Source organism: Rhinopithecus bieti, unplaced genomic scaffold (genome assembly GCF_001698545.2).
Source record: "Rhinopithecus bieti isolate Rb0 unplaced genomic scaffold, ASM169854v2 scaffold_12653, whole genome shotgun sequence".
In the NCBI taxonomy this organism is placed as follows: domain Eukaryota; kingdom Metazoa; phylum Chordata; class Mammalia; order Primates; family Cercopithecidae; genus Rhinopithecus; species Rhinopithecus bieti.
Window position 1 is genome coordinate 1,660,387 of NW_016807437.1, and position 19,321 is coordinate 1,679,707.

Here is a 19,321-nt window from a genome sequence, read left to right on the forward strand (position 1 = left end):
AAAAAAAAAAAAAAAAAAAAAAAAAGGTTAAGCTTTATGCTTACAGGCCTGTGCTATCTTCCATTCCTAAATTAGTAAAACTAGCATATTTACCCTTTGCTACTACTGTTTAGATAGTTTAGTCAGTTTACCTGGAAAACTAGTTAAATGGTAAGATTGCTAGTATTTGGTAATGAAATTATATTTAAAACTTTAGCAGTAGATATTTTATATAAATTTAAGTCACAGAGTCAATGGTTTCACTTTAGAAATCCATGGAAAAGCTAAAAAGTGGAAGAAAATGGAGTTCCGATTTATTGTCTTAACCACGTACAGTATCCTTAACACTAGATTGTTCATTATTGTCCTTAGATTTTGAGGATGACATGATTATAACATCTGATGTCTCTCGATACATTGAAGACCCTGGTTTTGGTTATGAAGACTTTGCGAGACGAGGAGAAGAGCATTTGCCAACATTTCGAGCTCAGGTATAATATGTCATTAATTCAGAGAAACTAGAAAATACTGTCATTTTAACTGTTAAGTGTTGAAATTTTAAAATTGGCATCTAAAGAATTTTGATAGGATCTATAAATCTTTGTATCTAACCTAGTTTCAGCCTAGTCTAATTGGAGTTCCCAATAGATGTATAATTATTTCAACATTTTTCTCCCTAAGAAGACAAAAGGAAACAGTCTGCTTTATTCAGTTACTTCTGTTACTACATGGTATTTGCATAATGTTTATACCATTTTTTTGGAAGGGAACAGAGAGGAAAACAGGTGACATCACTTTTTCTTGGAATAATATCATACACCAGTAGTCGTGGGCTTAAGGGCTACTCTAATCTTAACCCCTAGGAAATAGCCACAGCAGTGATGTGACTCCTAAAGAGGGTATGAGATTGAATTATGACAAACTCCTTCATGGTTATTTTAGATGATCTGTTAACTGTCTGTGTCACTGGGTAGGTTTGTTCACATAGGAATATTCCAAGATCTCCTGGGGCCCTTCCAGATAAGGGGATAATGTGCATAGTACCTGAGTGTAGGAGATAACTAGAGTTCATCACTAACATGGCAAATCCCATACCCTTTGAAGAAACATCCAGACACTCTGATCTACTAACTGATGTCAAGGGTTCTAGGTAAAGCCTTAGTAAAGCTGCAAACCTAGAATTAAATTAGAAATAGCCTCACTTACTTGCTTCATTAGTTATATTTAATAAATACATAGATTTACATGGAAAATGCCCACTTTGTAATTAAATACATTTTATTCTTTTAGGACTATACCTGGGAAAATCATGGGTTCTCCCTGGTGAACAGACTTTATTCTGACATTGGACATCTTCTTGATGAAAAGTTTCGGATGGTCTACAATCTCACATATAACACTATGGCCACCCATGAGGATGTTGACACAACCATGCTGCGCAGAGCTTTATTTAACTACGTTCACTGTATGTTTGGAATCAGGTATGTTCATTGTAGAGACAGTTTTATACATTTCTAAGTGAAAATTCAAGCATAAGTCTTATTTTTATCTTGTTTGGGGTATATGACTCTGGGAAAAAAATATTACATGTAGACTTCTGATTTTAAAATTAATTTCATTTTATAGAGAAGCATTTTCTTTAAGTGTCATGAATCTTAACATTGATGCACATATAAATACAATGGTAAAAATTTACTAAGGAGGGAAAAAAGCATCAGTAATCATTGGGGATAGGATAGAATTAGACCAAATCTGAGAATCCTTCCTGGAAGAATAGGTGAGTTTTAAAAAAAACAGTTGTAGTGTCCCTTTAGATCACTATAATAAATTCTGGTTTGTTTAGTTAGTTTGGTCTTTTTAAGCCTGTAATCCCAGCACTTTGGGAGGCCGAGACGGGCGGATCACAAGGTCAGGAGATCAAGACCATCCTGGCTAACACGGTGAAACCCCGTCTCTACTAAAAAATACAAAAAAAAACCAGCCGGGCGAGGTGGCGGGCGCCTGTAGTCCCAGCTAATGTAGTCCTAGCTACTCGGGAGGCTGAGGCAGGAGAATGGCGTAAACCCGGGAGGCGGAGCTTGCAGTGAGCTGAGAACCGGCCACTGCACTCCAGCCTGGGCGACAGAGCGAGACTCCGTCTCAAAAAAAAAAAAAAAAAAAAAAACAAAAACATTTTTTAAGGAATGGCAATTACAGTATAAACAAAACTATAGTAGGTTGTGCCTTCATAAGCTTACATAACATCACATAACACTGAAATTAAATATATCAGCCAATATAAATTAATGACCTTTAAATTTAGAAAATTGGCATTGAGAGGACAGTAAGTAAATGAGATTGAATAGTCTAATCAAGAAAGCACTTATTGAAGAATGTGCCTTTTTGACTTGTGGTTTGAGGCTTTTATGGAAATAGATTAACAGACAGAAAAAATTTCCAGTTACAAATTATTCAACTTGACCATATATCCGATATATATCAGAAAGACTTTATGATAATTAGAATTTAATCTGTTAAGCAAAGTATTTCCCATAATTTTAGCTAAAGAACCCCAAAATTTACTGATAAATCGACTAATAACATGATATTCCATGTAATAGATTATAGTTGTACATAATAACTGAGCTATTTGTCCATTTACCATGCTAGACAATGTTATCAAAGAATCAACACATTTTAAAACACATATATATCATATCTACCTACCTAAGAAAAATAAACACTAATAGAACTAAATTTAAATGCAATAAATATGTATTGGATACAAGGCAACAAATGTAGTGAGTATATTTATCTGTTGGATGCTACAAAATAAAGCTTACATAAATGCATCGAGATACTCTTTTTATTAAACTAAGCATTATATGGGTTAAAAATTAACTGAAAATATAACAGAGAAATTCCACAAGCTCCCAATACCACATTTGCCTACCTGTCTGCATCTGTGCCCATTTACTCTGCTGTCATTACTGTCTATGTTCCTATCCACTTATGCACAAAATCCCATTTCTCATTTTCTAAAGATCTCAATTCTAGCAATACTCCCTTCTCTCTCCAGCATAATCAGCTTTACTCTCTTTATTGGATCTTTCCCATCAGTATAGAAACACACTTAATTTCTCCCATCTTTAAAGAAAATTTCAGTTTCACCTTTCATTTCCCTCTGGCTACTGCCTCATTTTTCTGCTTTTGTGCAAAGCAAATCTCTGACAAAATTGTATATATTTACTGTCACTATTTTCTTATCTCCAATTCTCTCTTGAACCTATTCACAGTATCAGGCTTTTGTCCCTATCAACCAACAAAACTGCTCTTACCGAGGTTGCTAGTGACCTCCATATAGCTACTTCCAGTGGTCAGTTCCCAGTTATCTTATTTGTCTATTTGGCAGCATGGGACTCAGTGATTACTTCCTCTTCCCTGAAACACTTGACTCCTACCTCAAGTCCTTTACACTTGCTTCTTTACCACCATCTGGTATTGTTCAAATATCAACCTTTCAGAGAAGCCTTCCTGCCCACCCTATTTAAAGTAACAACTCCTCTCCTCCCAGACCAAGTTCCATTTCCTCTCCATGGCAGTTATCATCTGACTACAATATGTTTATCTTTTTAATTTTTTTTCCTTTTTACTTCAACAAAATTTAAGCTCCATGAGACCAAGGATTTTTGTCTATTTTGGTCACTGGTATATCACTACTACTGAGTACCCATGGCACATAATGGGTACTCAGTAAACATTTGTGGATTCAATTAATTAACGAGCTTTTAGTATTTAATTACTAGACAATAAATGTCCTTAGTATAGCTTTGGAAATTAAATATTTGAATTTTGTCATTATAAAGCTATTGTTGTGTTGCTCATAGGTATGATGACTATGATTATGGAGAAGTTAATCAATTACTTGAAAGAAGCCTGAAGGTTTACATTAAAACAGTGACCTGCTATCCTGAGAGGACTACAAAACGCATGTATGATAGTTACTGGCGGCAGTTCAAACACTCAGAAAAGGTAAGCGTTTCAATGTTAAGCATTATACCAAGGACAGTTCTTCAGTATAAGAAGTAATAGTTATGAAAAAATAACACATGGAAGTATTAATAAATTATTGCCATTGACATGGAAGTGGCATCATCTAGCTATCTGGGGTTTTCTTTTTTGTTTTTTTGAGATGAGCCTCACTCTTTCGCCCAGGCTGGAGTGCAGTGGTGCAATCTCGGCTCACTGCAACCTCCACCTCCCAGGTTCAAGTAATTCTTCTGCCTTACCCTCCCGAGTAGCTGAGATTACAGGTGCCCGCCACCACGCCTGGCTAATTTTTGTATTTTTGGTAGAGATGGGGTTTCACCACGTTAGCCAGACTGGTCATAAACTCCTGACCTCAGGTGATCCGCCCACCTCGGCCTCCCAAAGTGCTGGGATTACAGGCAGGAGCCACTGCACCCAGCCACTATCTGGGTTTTTTAAATATTTTTTAAATTCAGATTTATTGAATAGTAACCCAATTATGGTTATATGCTGTGTTCAACATAGTGTATAAAATAAAAGTTTATCATGAGCCTTTGAAATACTAGATCTAAGCATTGATATCTTCAAAGTACATTAGGAAAACTGTCTACAGTTCAACCTGTTAATAAAAATCAGACATACTGAAATGTTGTGTTAGGTGTAATTGTATTTTGGCCCAGAAGGCACATCCATTTTGAGATTTTTTAACCACTAGAATTAACCTATTAAGACAATGGTTTCTGCTGAGCACGGTGGCTCACACCTGTGATCCCAGCACTTTGGGAGACCGAGGCAGGTGGATCACTTGAGGTCAGGAGTTCAAGACCAGCCAGGCCAACATATAGTGAAACCCCTTTTCTACTAAAAAATACAAAAATTTTAGCTGGGCATGGTTGCACATGCCTGTAGTCTCAGCTGCTTGGGAATCTGAGGCAGGAGAATCGCTTGAACCCAGGAGGCGGAGGTTGCAGTGAGCCGAGATCACTCCACTGCAATCCAGCCTGGGCAACAGAGCAAGACTCCATCTCTCAAAAAAAAAAGACGATAGATTTTTCCCAAACTTGGTAATTTAGTGTTTTGACAATATAATTCAGGACTTTTGTGCCAAATATACTGTTACATAAAAATATTTATTTGAAAGAAATGTATAGGAAACATTAAGTTAGAAAACCTAATAAATGTTAAAGCTTTTCACAGGATAAGCATAAACTGTCAAAAAAAAATGAGGGCTGATTTTTAGCCATGTAAAATTTTATAACTAGAAAGAAATATAATTTGTAGGAAAATTATAATTTATAAAAATTAGTTTTATTTTATAACCCAAAAGATTGACTTTACAAGAATAACAACTTTAATAAAGCTATCAGAATTTTTTAGATTTTATGGGTTATTTTTACTGCTCACAGAGCCATTTTTTATAGACACAGGTTTGAGTGTTGCATCATGAACATGGATAAATATGTCTAGGGGTGTGTGTGAATATTGCTTATATAGACATTAAAAAACCTTTGTGAATGTCTAATAAGANAAATTATAATTTATAAAATTAGTTTTATTTTATAACCCAAAAGATTGACTTTACAAGAATAACAACTTTAATAAAGCTATCAGAATTTTTTAGATTTTATGGGTTATTTTACTGCTCACAGAGCCATTTTTTATAGACACAGGTTTGAGTGTTGCATCATGAACATGGATAAATATGTCTAGGGGTGTGTGTGAATATTGCTTATATAGACATTAAAAAACCTTTGTGAATGTCTAATAAGATATTTTAGGTGTTTATAATGGTTACTAAACTGATGACATTTTCACTTCTAGGTTCATGTCAATCTACTTTTAATGGAAGCACGAATGCAAGCTGAACTTCTTTATGCTCTTCGTGCCATAACTCGGCATTTGACCTGAAGTATCACCCAAGGAAAATGTCATACATGTGTAAAGACCTTTCACATAAGATAAATATCAGAAGCTATTTGTGATATAACATCAAAAATTATTCAGTTCTCTAATGTCAAAGTTTAGCCGTTTGTTTTTTGTTTTTGTTTTTTGCGGCTGTAATGTGCAATGATGTGTTTTATTTTCCTTGATGCTTAACATTACTAACAATTGCAAAAATAATACTGAGGAGCACTACTTTGCATTGTTTATAGTTGGAGTTTTGGATACTGATCATAAATCATGAATCTGGCTTATTAATGCTTAACTTCAGCGCTTTTGAGTTGTGTGTATGTGTATTTTTTCTCCCTCCCAACCCCACCCTTTTTTTTAAGAATAAGGACAAGTGCTTACAATCTGCTCAAGCAATTGTTTTTCAGATGTTGGAATTCAGCAAAGAGTGACCTCTCTGGCCATTCTAAAATTTTAATGTTGTGTCCTAAATCTGGTGGAGGAAAAGCATGCGCTGTTGAACCAAGCTGCTCACTGGACACGTATTTGTGTCCCCAGGAGATTATTTGTCAGGCACTGTTTTTTTTGTTTGTTTGTTCATTTGTTGTTGTTTTACTGCTATTGGCGATAACATGAAATGTGATACAGCCATTGCCCATAATTTAATGTGAAATTAATCATGATGAATTCTATAGCATGCTACTGAAATGCCAAATTCAGCTATTTTCTTTCTCTTCTAAAACAGAAGTTTCAGTTTTCCGTATCAGATGTATATATTATAAGTGGAATTATACACAATACTATCACTGACAGTAATCCTCAGTCACCTTAAATAATCAGTGCTCACAGTGCTGCTTACAGTTCATTTAGTTGGCACATATAAACCATACCCACACAAGACTGACCAAAATTTTCTTTGCACATTTTCCTTTCTCATAGTTTTTTTTCTATATTTCGTTAAGCAAAAGAAGGTTAATATGCCTATTTTTTTCCTGTTAGGCTTTTAGAAATTATTTTCCATGACTTTTGTTCTTAGGTTAGACAGTTTATTATTCAAAGGTAAAAATTGTGTTTCTATGCATTAATGTGATTGAACAACAAAAACAGAGTGCAATATGTTCAAAAATTACTCAACTAAACGTTCCCCGTCATGTCACTGCAAAAGTGTCCTTTTCAACAGAGCCATAAAGAAATTTTTTTCAAATTTCTTTATTGCACAGGCTTTTTTCAGTTTTACCTTACTGGGATTGAACAATGTTCCTTTCATAATGCCAAAGCATTCCCTTCCCCAGAAAAATCTCCTTGGACAACTGGTTTTAAAAGTTATCAAGTCATAGGGGAGGAATAAGCGGCCAAAAAGTCACATTTTTGCATTGGTTTACGTTGCTTGCTTGATTAGACTATCTTCAGAGAGCACAACATTATGTGTTTATAGCTTTAATTTGTATTATGTCAACGAACCAGTAAAGTGCCTAAAGAGATGCTTACAACTATCCAGTAGGACACAACTGCACTGCTTTTAAACACTTTTGGTTAGTTAAGGGTGACTTGAATTGTACACATACATGCTAATTTTTGAAAACATATCCATTTTTCACAGTAAATAATATAGATACAATTTTCTGTTCCAGCAAAGATTTCATTTTAGACTTACTTGTGATATAAGATTTAACTTTTGTGAAAGAATCGTGAACTAGTGTTTCATTAAATCATTTTCCTCTTCCATTTATCATCCTCTTCTGGTACAATATATTGGGTTGCTTTCTTTTAAATTTTGTTCCAGAAAGGAAAACAAATATGACTGTACACTTATTAACATAAGGTAGTTCTGCATTTTTGGATTCCAGGATCCTGTTTGAAATCTTCCATGTGAGGAAAAAATTACTAATATTTTTGAAGACAGGGTGGTTTAAAGAGATTATTCAGAGAACTTGTGCCATATCTCTTCTGTTTTATTGCATATGCCGTGTGTTTTATTCAATATTACATTATGTAGATATGTAATACGAAGAAAATATTTAGGAGAATGGCAAAACACAAATGGCAACATAAATGTCCATTTGACTTCCCTAACTTTACAACTTTCAAGTTGAGGATGTCTTTTATTCTTGAATTTGTGTTTTTACCAGATGCTTTCAATTAATAGCCCTATATTTTTGTGCAGGTGAACTGTATAACAGGATAAAAAATGATTTGTATGTATTGAAAGGAGGAGAAATTCTCACAAAACACCATATGAGCTTTAGACCAAAAGGGGAAACAAGGTTTAAGTAACTAAAATGGCCACTTAGTTGTTGTTTATTTTTTTCCCTGGAAATGTAAGTAGTTGGAGTTTAGGCTATGGAAATATTAGTGCCTTTAATAGATCTCTTTCCTTGCAAAGTTTCTTTTTAGCTCAGCATTGATCTATTTCATCAATAGTCAGGAAAATAAGTTGACTTGGAACTATAAACAAAAACAAAACAATATATTTATGAACCTCAGTGAACCAGCCTAGAAAAATTGACTTCTGCAGGTGCTAAAGCACCTACTAATACGCAGCATGCACAGCATTTCAGGTTGTGAATACCATTTTACAACGAGTTTGCTGTTAATTCTCTTTATCCAATGCAAACTTGAAATTCTGATGCGGTTTTCCAGGGTGGTATTTTTTCAGAGTATTGAATTTACTATTTAGTAATTTATAGTATAGCTTTTTATATTAAAATGTGATATTTTTAAAAGAGATGTCTGGTTCAATTGGTATAATGATGTGATTATGCAATATGCTGATCTACACCTTGCACTCACATTGTGCCAAACTTAAATGTGCAAGTGTACGTGAGAAAAGCACATGTGAATGTGAATTCTTTAATTCTTTGCTTATTATGTTAAAATTAGTCTTAATAGTCCACTGATGTGTATGCTTGAATAATGTCTATTTACTTTGGAATTTCAAGATTTCCAGCTTCAATGGTAATTTGTAATTTCTCAGATCACCTCAAGAAATATTGAGATACTCCCCCATCTGAAAATAATCTGTTCTTTAACCCACCTGACTATGGGAGTAGCCAGGCTGGTGCCTCACTGGCTTCTTCAGATGAGGCTTCCTCAGGTGGATGCATTACCATTAGGGGAAAAGAGGCTTTTGAGACAGCTTATTACCTCCTTCACCTTTTTGAACTAAGTACATTGTCTCAGTCCCAGTATGAATTTGTCCCATTTGGGGTATTTTTAAAATAAAAGATGGCTAACATGGAATCTGGGGCATAGCCTTGGCCTTTAATTATGGTTGTAAGCCCAAATAATGGCAGAGAAACACAGGGCTGTTTTTACAACAGAAAAGTCAATATAAGTTTTATGTAAGAATCCTATAAAATTTGAACCAGGTCTCCTATTTAATTGTTATAATGTCTCCTAAAGATTTTAAATGCTCCTAAACGCTAATTATTATTCCAGAGTGACCTTTTCCTTTTCCTCCTTATAACGTTATTTTAAAATCCGAAATCTTAGTTTTCTGTGCCACAGCAAAATAAAATGATCAACAAATAATTAAAGATCTGTACTTAAAATAGTTCACCATTTTTAGTGGAGGGAGGGTACATGCCTATTTGATGGTAAGATTCTTTTGAACTCTTAAGGACAATTCCTTATGGTAAAAATAAATTACAGTGCATGTTATAAAAATGATTTGCACTGTGTTAGCAAAATAAGGTGTTTTAGGTTGTATTTTAAAGACAATTCTAAATCATTTCTCTGGAAAACAAGACCTTAAATTCTTCTCTCTAATAGGACTGCTTTTATGCAAAGAGATGGTCTTACATGGAGTAAACAGTATATAACAATAATGTTATGTAAATAGTATGTCACATTTGCTTAGTAGTACAATTCCACAGCAAACTGAAAGTTGTGGCTCCTCTGCTCAGATTGAATTTTAAGTTACCTAATTTGTGTAATCAGAACCTATTCTAGGTGGCCGTCAACATAAACTCTGTTTCCCTATTATATCCCTCTGGAGACTGAGAATCAAATTAAATAGTCTTTCTTCAAAACAGTACTGTAACATGAATGTATTTATCTCAGTCAACAGAACTTATATGCCCACTGTATGTGGAGCTTATTTCAATGCTAATTTGGCTTGGTTAACAGACCTAGAATCTGCCCAGGTGAGACCTAGAACTTAAAAATAGCTGGGGTGAAATGGATAATAGAGGTAGAGGTATATGTCAAGGCAGAGCCCTATGAGGAAGGAAAAGTTTTCAAAGAATACAAGGAACATAGTGCTGAGAGCGTGGCTGCCCTCAGCATCGTACTCCTAATCTAGAGAAAATATTTCCCATGTGGGAGCTCCTATCTGCATTCAGTTCACCCTTTCCTGCCTGCTTCTTCTTCCTCCAAGTGCCTCAACCTCTACATGCTTACTCTCCTCCCCTTCCCTCAGCCCATCTTGGTCTAAGCAGCTTTCACAATCCAAACCAAACATCACCAGCCACCTGCTGATAAGTCACCAGCATTTACTTTCCTGAGTTACTTTTTCTCCATTCATTGAGACTATGGATTCATCCCAACTCCTTCTAAATCCCTCAACCATCCAGCTATACTTTGGCTAACCTTTGCCCTAGACACTCTACCAGATGTTATGCAGTATCGAGTGTAAATTGTGTCACCCTATTCTGTTCTACCCTTTTCCCAGCTGCCGAAATATCTTGCTCTCCTCTACCTCATCCCCAAAGAGCCTATAAATTCAGAATATCTAACCTTTTCATGGATTCACTCACTGTTGTTCAGTAATACAACTTCCATATTTTAAATAAATCATAAAAGATATTTGCCTTCTATCAAAGTAGGAATCTTTATATTTATACATGATACAGAAATTGAACTATTTCTATCATTCAGAATTTAGCATATAGCAGAATTTTAAAGTGATTGAATTGCCATCCTAACTTGGATTTGCATTAGGTTATGAATACTGTTGTTAGTCCAAGCTATTTGAATGTAAAGTTAAAATTCTCCAGCAATCCAGAATGACTGATAACCCTTCAGTGGAATGGGAAATTTCTGGCATGCAAATAGGGTGGTGTTCCAGACATTTGTTTTATTGGTGGTGTTTGGGCCTTGAAACACATTTCTAATAGAAGGACATATGGCAAAGGGTATTTAGATGGTCCCATGGGATCACAGAAGCCCATTTGATTTATAATATAATAAAATAACACAAAATTGGGTACATAAGGGTTTAACCAGGCTTTCCTGGGTTAGACTAAGCCTCTAACCTCTGTTGCTATCCTATTCTTATGGGAGGAAAAAAATGTTCCATGGGATGAAAAGAAAATGCATTGACTTTGTAGTCTTTATTCTCCTAGCTGCACTTAGGGTATATCCAGCTGCACTTCCTTCCTATCCAGAAGGAAGAGGAAATGCAAAGAGGAAGAAGATGTAATAGTTCTTCCTCTCCAGCTAGGTGCACTTGAGGTTGTTCATAAATGTAAAATTATGTCAGGTTTCTAACATGGGACACTGTACACGGTTGTCTGACCTGATGAACCATCCCATTTGCAAGTATAGATAATTATTATTTCTTGCGGTATTTGGATGTTTTCCATCTCATTCATGAACAACTCAACCTGATAGTAGATTCCAGTAAATGCCTTTCAGGGCTCAGGAATGAATTGATGTCCTAGTTAAGAAATGAAACTTAATAATGGAGACTGAATGAGGCGGTTTGTATTAAATTATATGCCATGAAGTGTTCATTTTAGCTTTAAACTAATTATGACTGTACCACCATGAAGTACAGAATGAAAAAATATATTTATATATATATATTATATATATATATATATGGGGGGAACAGAGAATGAATATCTGATTCTTTTGAATGCTTGTGGAAATCTTTGAAATAGTGCAGGGCATACCACAAAATAGCCTTTAGAACAAATACCCAATTTTACAGTTCACAGGACAACATCAAACATTAGTAAGTCTAAATATGATGAATAGAATTTTTGTTATGTCAATTTTGCTAGAACAGTCTATTTTCTTGCACCCCTCAAGTTAACCTCTTAAAAAAATGAATGTATAATTTCTACCGAAAGAGTATCAGAGAGAATCTCTCTGGTCTATAGTGTTAAAATATTGTTCGCAAATCCTGATTAGTTAAGGGCATACATTATGAAACTTACAGAATAAAACTTATTGTACATCTCTTTCTTAAATTAATATCTTTACACATTTTCAACTGGCTCCCCAAGTCTGATAAGGAAGGATTAAAAGGTAGAAAAAAGGAAATGTATTAGTTGGGTGGCCAAGAAGTTTCCTTTGTAATGAGAGACTTCCGCTTTCTGAATTTCACTGGTTCTCTAAGGTAAAAGAGTTAAATGGTACCCTTGTTCACCAAGGAAAGTGATCCAAACTATATATCTAGTGCAGATATTTCCTTTGCATTACTTAGTCTTCTCTGGAGAGAAAATACAGTTTCCCCTTCCTCTTTCTCTTCACATTTACTCTTTTCAATCCAAAATAAGAGACACAGAAAGCAAACCACAGCCAGTTTGGCATCTTCTCAGTGCTACTAGTATAGGCACATACACATACACAGTCTGAGCAAGGTAATAAAGAACCCTGTCAGGTCCACTTGGAACACGGCCTTGCTACTTGGATTAGCTCCTTTAAGCCTGAAAATAACTTTCCTGGTCATGGAAGAACTGGATGCATCTTTTAACTTATGAAATAGAAGTTGAACTTGAAAACTCTTTTTAAAAAATCCTGGTTTTGCAGGACAGCTACATAATGAATGTATATATTAAGACTTTGTAGCTGAATTGCACATGAAATCAGATTGCCAACTTCTTGACTTTCAACGTTAGACATTTATCCTTAAGTTGTGAGCGATATATGTAGCATGCTGTGAAACGTCTATTATAGTTCTTTAATTCATCAGTATTAATACAGAATTATCTTTTGCGTTTCTTGGTACTTTTTATTCAGTGTAATCAGAAGCTGTGATGTTTTGCCTTTGTAGTCCTGTGCTTTGTTACTGTAATTTTTTTTTTTTTTTACGAAGCACGTGACTGGACTAATGTAAGGCAGATGACGTGATCTTTAAGACTGCTATATATATCAGTCTCTTACTCTATAAGGTTTTAAATTAGAATAAGCTTTTATCAAATAGATATTTGATGCAATTTAAGATTCACACAAGTTTCAGGGTCAAATGGCGGTCTTATAGTTTCAATTCTGAAGATAACAAACTTAGTAAACAGCCACTTTAAACTTGTTCTGGCAAACCAGACCCTGCTGTAGATATAGTCTAAGGTAGTTAACCATATAAGCCTTTTCAACTCCTAATGCCCTCCACATGAGTCAGCAGTTAAGAAGGTTCTAGAACCCATGAAAGCTTTTGTATGTATTACTAGGTTTTGTTTTTCTTATGTTGCTGATTTTACAGTTCTGACTAAAGCTGACCTAAATGGATCAGTTTATGTGTAATATTCTAGTGCTTTAATGCCTCTTTTTTTTTTTTTTTTTGGAGGGATGGGTAATATTATTTGGACAGATGCAGAAGGAACTGTTAGTGAGTCAAGACAAACACATTTGAAATAAAGGAACTGTGTATTAACATGTTAACAATTCATAACTGCACTTTTTATGACATTTTGAAAATCTATTTATAGGTACAGAACAATGGGTTTTGTTAAACTGTATCACATTTATACTTGCAGAAATTTATTTCATTGTTATTAGTAGGAATTTTATTGGTTCAATAAAATTGGCAAAACTGAACACCAATCATTTGCCTACTTTGTTTATATTGGAGTAGCATTCTCGCTTGATTTATTTCTGCTTGATTATTGAGACATGTATTCTTAAAGATATCACAATTATAGGAGTCATTATTTTCACTATTTTTTTCCTAACCCAGTTTCCTGGTGATATTTCTTATCACTCAATATTCTATTTGTAGAATATTGCAGTAGTGTAAGTTGTGCAAAATGTATAGTCATTGTTACCTTTTAAAATAATTGTGATCTCAGCAAGAGGCAAATTAACTTTATTATTGTCTCTTGTTAACCAAAGCCATAATTAGAATGAGGAAAGGGGCATTGGACATAAGGTTGGGGCCTGGATTTAAAAACCTAGTTTTTTTCATATTCTACTAGCTTTGCAGCCTTGAAAGTAAATTAATCTCTATGATCTTTGATTTCTGAATTACATTCTATCAGGAGTAATACCTTCTTGAGATGGTTGTTTAAGAATTAGGTGATGTGTACTAATGTATTTGAAATACACAGCACAATAATGAATTTGAATGGATAAACAAGCCCAGAGAATACTGTTACTCTTTGATATAAAGTAGAAAAAAATTAATGGAGAGAGGAAGATGATAATATGTGTAATGTGAAGTGGTGATAAGACTTCTAAGTAGGAATGTAAAATCGGCTTTAGGAAAGCTATAAGGGATGTGCAGTCGTTTGTGCAAGTTTTCTAAGGAAGGACTTGACTTTTCATTTATCTTAATTCACATGTTACGTAAAAATTCATACCAAAGGCAAGATCTCTTCCTTTGTGCCGTGTGTCTAGCTGTAATGGGAGATCAGTGGAAACCAGCTGCTTGCTGAGTAGAGTCTATCTTTTGGCTAGGGGTGGTAGCTTATGCCTGTAATTCTAGCACTTTGAGAGACCGAGGCAGGAGGATCTGCACCTAGGAGTTCAAGACCAGCCTGGGCAACACAGTGAGACCCTGTCTCCCAAAAAAACAAAAGTCTTTTTTTCAATAATATGCAACCCCAGGGGGAGACAAAGGATAGGGTCCATCAGGCCAAACTCAGCTAACAACTCAGTCTTTCTATAAGACTGAGTTGTTATTTTGAATTCTCCCCCAATTCAAAATCAGGCTTTTGACACTAGTTTCCCCGTGAATTTATTAACAACTTTGAGCCATTTTTTAAAGTAAAATAATACTTCGTGTTTATGTGTGTACTTTGTCCTTTCATGTACACAATTTCATTTAATCCTCACACCTTTGGGAAGAACAAATCCTCACAATAATTTTGCAGTGATGATATCTTCCTTTTATAGATGAGGAAATTAAGTCATAGAAAGCTTTACTTGCATAAGAGTTGGTACAGTTCTTAGAACTGACACAGTGGAGATTCGAATTCCAGTCTTTCTGACATTTTTTTCTATTGAACTTCACTACCTTAATTCAGCTTAAGTTTCTTGTTGAATGATGCAAATGACCATGCTATCTGCCTGACATCTTACTGAAAAGTAAATGGATGATCCATGCTCCAGACAAAGTTAGATAACTTTCCTTTCTGGCTTACTTGCAACAATTTTAATTTTAAAATAGATTTTTTTCCCCTCCAGTCCTAAATGGATTTTGATTCAAAAGATGGTCCCTGAGGGGAAGGTTCACAGACCAAGAGATAAAATCAGCACCTGTGAATTTAAAGGCTAAAATTCTAAGAGAACAATGGACTTGATCCTAAAGAAGACTCAGGAACTTAAAACTGTGTTGCATTTCTATTTTAGGAACATTCTACTGTATGGCAGGAATTATGAATTCAAGTCATGGTTTTTAATGCATGTAACTTTCTAATGTGGGCTTCCCTTTCTGTGGATTTAGAACATCTCAGAACATGTCTCTTCTCCCATAATCTCACGTATTTGACATGTTTCAAAACACAAATGAGCCCAAAACCTTCCCATAAAACTCTTTAAAAGGAATTTGAGGCAAGGAATTTTTTTTTTCTTTTTTTTAGATGCAGAATCACTCTGTTACCCAGACTGGAGTGGAGTAGCCCAATCTGGGCTCACCATGACCTCCACCTCACGGGTTCAAGTGATTCTCCCACCTCAGCCTCCCAAGCAGCTGGGACTATAGGCACTGCCACCACGCCCAGCTAATTTTTGTATTTTTAGTAGAGACAGGGTTTCGCCATGTTGGCCAGGCTGGTCTCGAACTTCTGACCCCAGGTGATTCACTCACCTTGGCCTCCCAAAGTGCTGGGATTACCGGCATAAGCCACCACACCCAGCCTTGGCAAGAATTCTTAATACTCCTTCCTACACAGGCATGCTCCTAAAATAAACATGAACAAATCCGTCATCTTCACATCAAGATGAAATTCAGGAAAACTCTCCTGGTTACAGTACTTTTCAGCACACATTGACTCTACTTGCTAAGAGGCATGTAGTGCATACCTCTTCTACACCCCTTCACAGTCACCTTGCCCATCTCTAACTTCAGTACTGGTGTGGTGGCAACCAATTCTCTGCAAACTTTTGCCCAGTTTTCACTGATACTTCTCTCGTGGTCCTGGACTGCTTGCTTCTGGCCTCCTGCCTCGGGGCTTCCCTGAGTGCTTTTGGTAGAATGCCGGAGGGTACTGCCTTTCCACTAAGTATGAACAACCAAAAGTGCAAGAAGTTAACTCTGGTTAACCTTTAACTGGTGCTTCCTTTCATTCCCCAAGAGTTTTGAAATGTAGAGGACTTGGTGGGATCGAGCACCAGTTCAACTCTATCAGTTGTCCCTCCTTTCCTATTTCACTCCACCTGTCCTTCACTCCCGCCCACCTCTTTCAACCCAGTGGCAAGTAAACCTTGGTCTCAGGCTTTATTTCCAGGGGGAAGCCAGGCTAAGACAAGGCAGCACACACAGGGTAGGGGTTTAGAAAGTAGTTCCTAAAATAAATTCAAATCTCAACTCTAGTATTGCTAATTATCTGCCTTTGAACAAGTTACTTAATCTTGTGGTTCCTCAGTTTCCTCATCTGTAAAATGCAGAGAAAAGCAGTAAGAAGGAAGGCATAACCCTTGTCTTTAAGAAGAGGGACGTGCAGGGAGCAAAACTGTAACACAGGCATTGGTTGGGCATTAAACAATATAGAAAATAAGAAGATAATGGCTTGTAAACGGGGTCATAAAAAAGCCATCATTTATCAAGGACCTTGTAAATGTGAGAAACTTTTAATACAGTATTTTTATTATAACCATCCTAGAGGTGGATATTATCCCCATCTTAGAGAGTTAAGAAAAATAGGCTTAGCAAAATTAAGCACCATGTCTAAGTCTAACAGTAAGTGAATGATAAAACTGTTCTCAGATTTGTCGGAATTTACTTGCTATTTTTTACCTCTCTTTGCAACATAAAGAGGAAACAAGCACACTTTTGTCTGGGGTTATCAGTGAAGGATTTTTTAAGCAGAAGGCCATATTTAAGCAGACACTGTGTGATTGTTAAGATTTGGATTTGCAGAGACTGAGGAACATCATGTTGAAGGTAAAAGAGACAGAGGAAACAAAAATCCAGAGTGTGGTGTTCAGGCCATATGTGTGGGACTTCACGTACAAGATGAATTTGGAAAGTATAGTTTGGTCAAACGGTGCAGTGACTAAAGGTTACAGGCTAAGCTATTTGTATTTCTTCACTTAGAAAAGGAAGTGAAAGCCAGATTGAGGCAGATTTAAAAAGGAGCCATTTTCAATGAGTTTTTAGCACAATGATTTGTCCCACTTTGAAACAACAGCATCTCCTTGGCAATCAGAGACTGTCTAGAATTTCAGGGCAGCATAAAAACAGGATATTCAAGGTAACCATAAGGCATTCTTTGAGTATGTGGGAATTTTCTGAATATCTTTAATAATTTCCTGAATACATTACACATCCCCCTTGATGTACATCATTGATAATGTATAAGATGCTCAAAGCAAACTGTTGACATGCAAGGCCTTACCTTCCCAGATATGTGCACACAAACTCTTTTGATACCTGGGAGCAATATGATGACCTTCAGAATTTGATGCCTTGTAACCTGTTAGGTAAACAGGTAAAGCTTGGGTAATGGATGTAGCTGATTGTTTACATAACTGGCCCCAGTGGATGTAGCTGATTGTTTGCATAAATTCATACTCACACATTTTGGAATGTGACTTTACAAGTTCTCCCATCAAGAGGTAGAGTCTATTTATCCACTCTTGAATCTGGTCTCATCCTGTGACTTGAATTGGCCAATAGAATGCAGCAGAAGTAACATTGTATATGCTGCAGACCTAGGCTTTAAGAGACTGCATGCTTCTCTCTTTCTGGATCCTGCCATGCCTGGGCTAGTCTGCTGGAGAATGAGCCACTTGGAGCAAGCTCAGTTGTCCCAGATGCTCTGGCTAAGGGTCAGCACACGTGAAAAAACCCATCCAAGACCAGTAAAGTCAACTAGCTTACCTAGAACTGACTGCAAACTCGTGGAGGTAACCCATCAAACCCAGTTAGACCAGCAGAATCACCCAGTCAATCCACTGACTCATGAGCAAAATTTGATATTGACTATTGTGCACCATTGAGGTTTTCTGGTTGTATGTTACAAAGTACAGCATTGTTGTAGCAATAGATAACTGACAGAATGTAAATGCTGGAGGTGGCCAGTGCTTTATCCATAGAGAATCTAGATTGGAAAATTTCTTCCTTATATCACAGTCGATTAAGGATAGCCTTGGATAGTCTTGGGGATTTTTACTTATATCACTAAACCAGAGTCACTATAGTCAGTAACTTAATAATCAGTCCTTTGCTCATCTCTGCCCTCAGAATGTTCACCTTTGTGGAGTTGAAATATATCACCTTCCTGTTAAGCTTGTTCTTAGGCCTTCACCCTCAATGTTTTAGACCCTAAGCATGACTGTACCTATAATTGGACTGGTACAATTAGGACAGAAATACTCAAACTTTAGAATATAAGAATCACTGAGTGTGATGGTTATTTTGTGTGTCAACTTGATTGGGCTAAAGGATACCCAGATAGCTAGTACAGCATTAATTATTCTCAGTGCTTCAGTGGGCACTGAGTCCATCCCTCTTCTGCTGAAAGGGAAAACTAGGTGCTCTAGCATTTCACTAGAATTATTGGGCTGTTCTGGTTTTGTCTCCGAGGGTGTTTCTGAAGGAGATTGGCATTTGAGTTGGTGGACTGAGTGGGTAAGGTCTGCCCTCAGCATGGGCAGGTGCCATCCAATCAGCTGGGTGCCTGGATAAAACAAAAAGATGGAGGAAGGGCAATTTCTTACTTTCTCTTCTGGAGCGGGGATGCCCTTCTCCTACCTGGAGTTCTTGAATGTCAGAATTCCAGGTTCTCTGGTCTTCGGGCTTCAAAATTTGCTCTAGCAGCTCCCTGGGGTCTTGGCCTTCCCCTCAAACTGGGAGTTAGACCATGCCATTGGCTTCTTTGGTTCTGAGGCCTTTGGACGTGGACTGGACCGTGCTATTTGTTTCCCTGGTTCTCCAGCTTGTGTATGGCCTAATGTGGGATTTCTTGGCATCTATAATCACATGAGCCAATTTCTCTAATATATCCCTATATATGTATATACATGGACAGAGAGATAGAGAAAGGTTCTGATCTAGTGAGTACAGCACAAGGACCAGGAACCTCCTTTTTTTTTTTTTTTTTTTTTTGAGACGGAG

At 36.3% G+C, this 19,321-nt stretch overlaps 1 protein-coding gene across 2 annotated transcripts in view; it reads left to right on the forward strand.

The window, feature by feature from the left end:
- The window catches only part of SESN3 (sestrin 3), a 67,977-nt gene extending 54,330 nt beyond the window's left edge, over window positions 1-13,647 (forward strand). For both annotated transcript variants that reach the window (XM_017882004.1, XM_017882005.1), the window contains 4 exons: window positions 352-470; window positions 1,270-1,460; window positions 3,846-3,990; window positions 5,809-13,647. In XM_017882004.1, coding sequence (XP_017737493.1) covers window positions 352-470; window positions 1,270-1,460; window positions 3,846-3,990; window positions 5,809-5,895 — 542 coding nt within the window. In that variant the 3' untranslated portion in view covers window positions 5,896-13,647. The remainder of the gene's footprint in view (window positions 1-351; window positions 471-1,269; window positions 1,461-3,845; window positions 3,991-5,808) is intronic.
- Window positions 13,648-19,321: the final 5,674 nt, after the last annotated feature.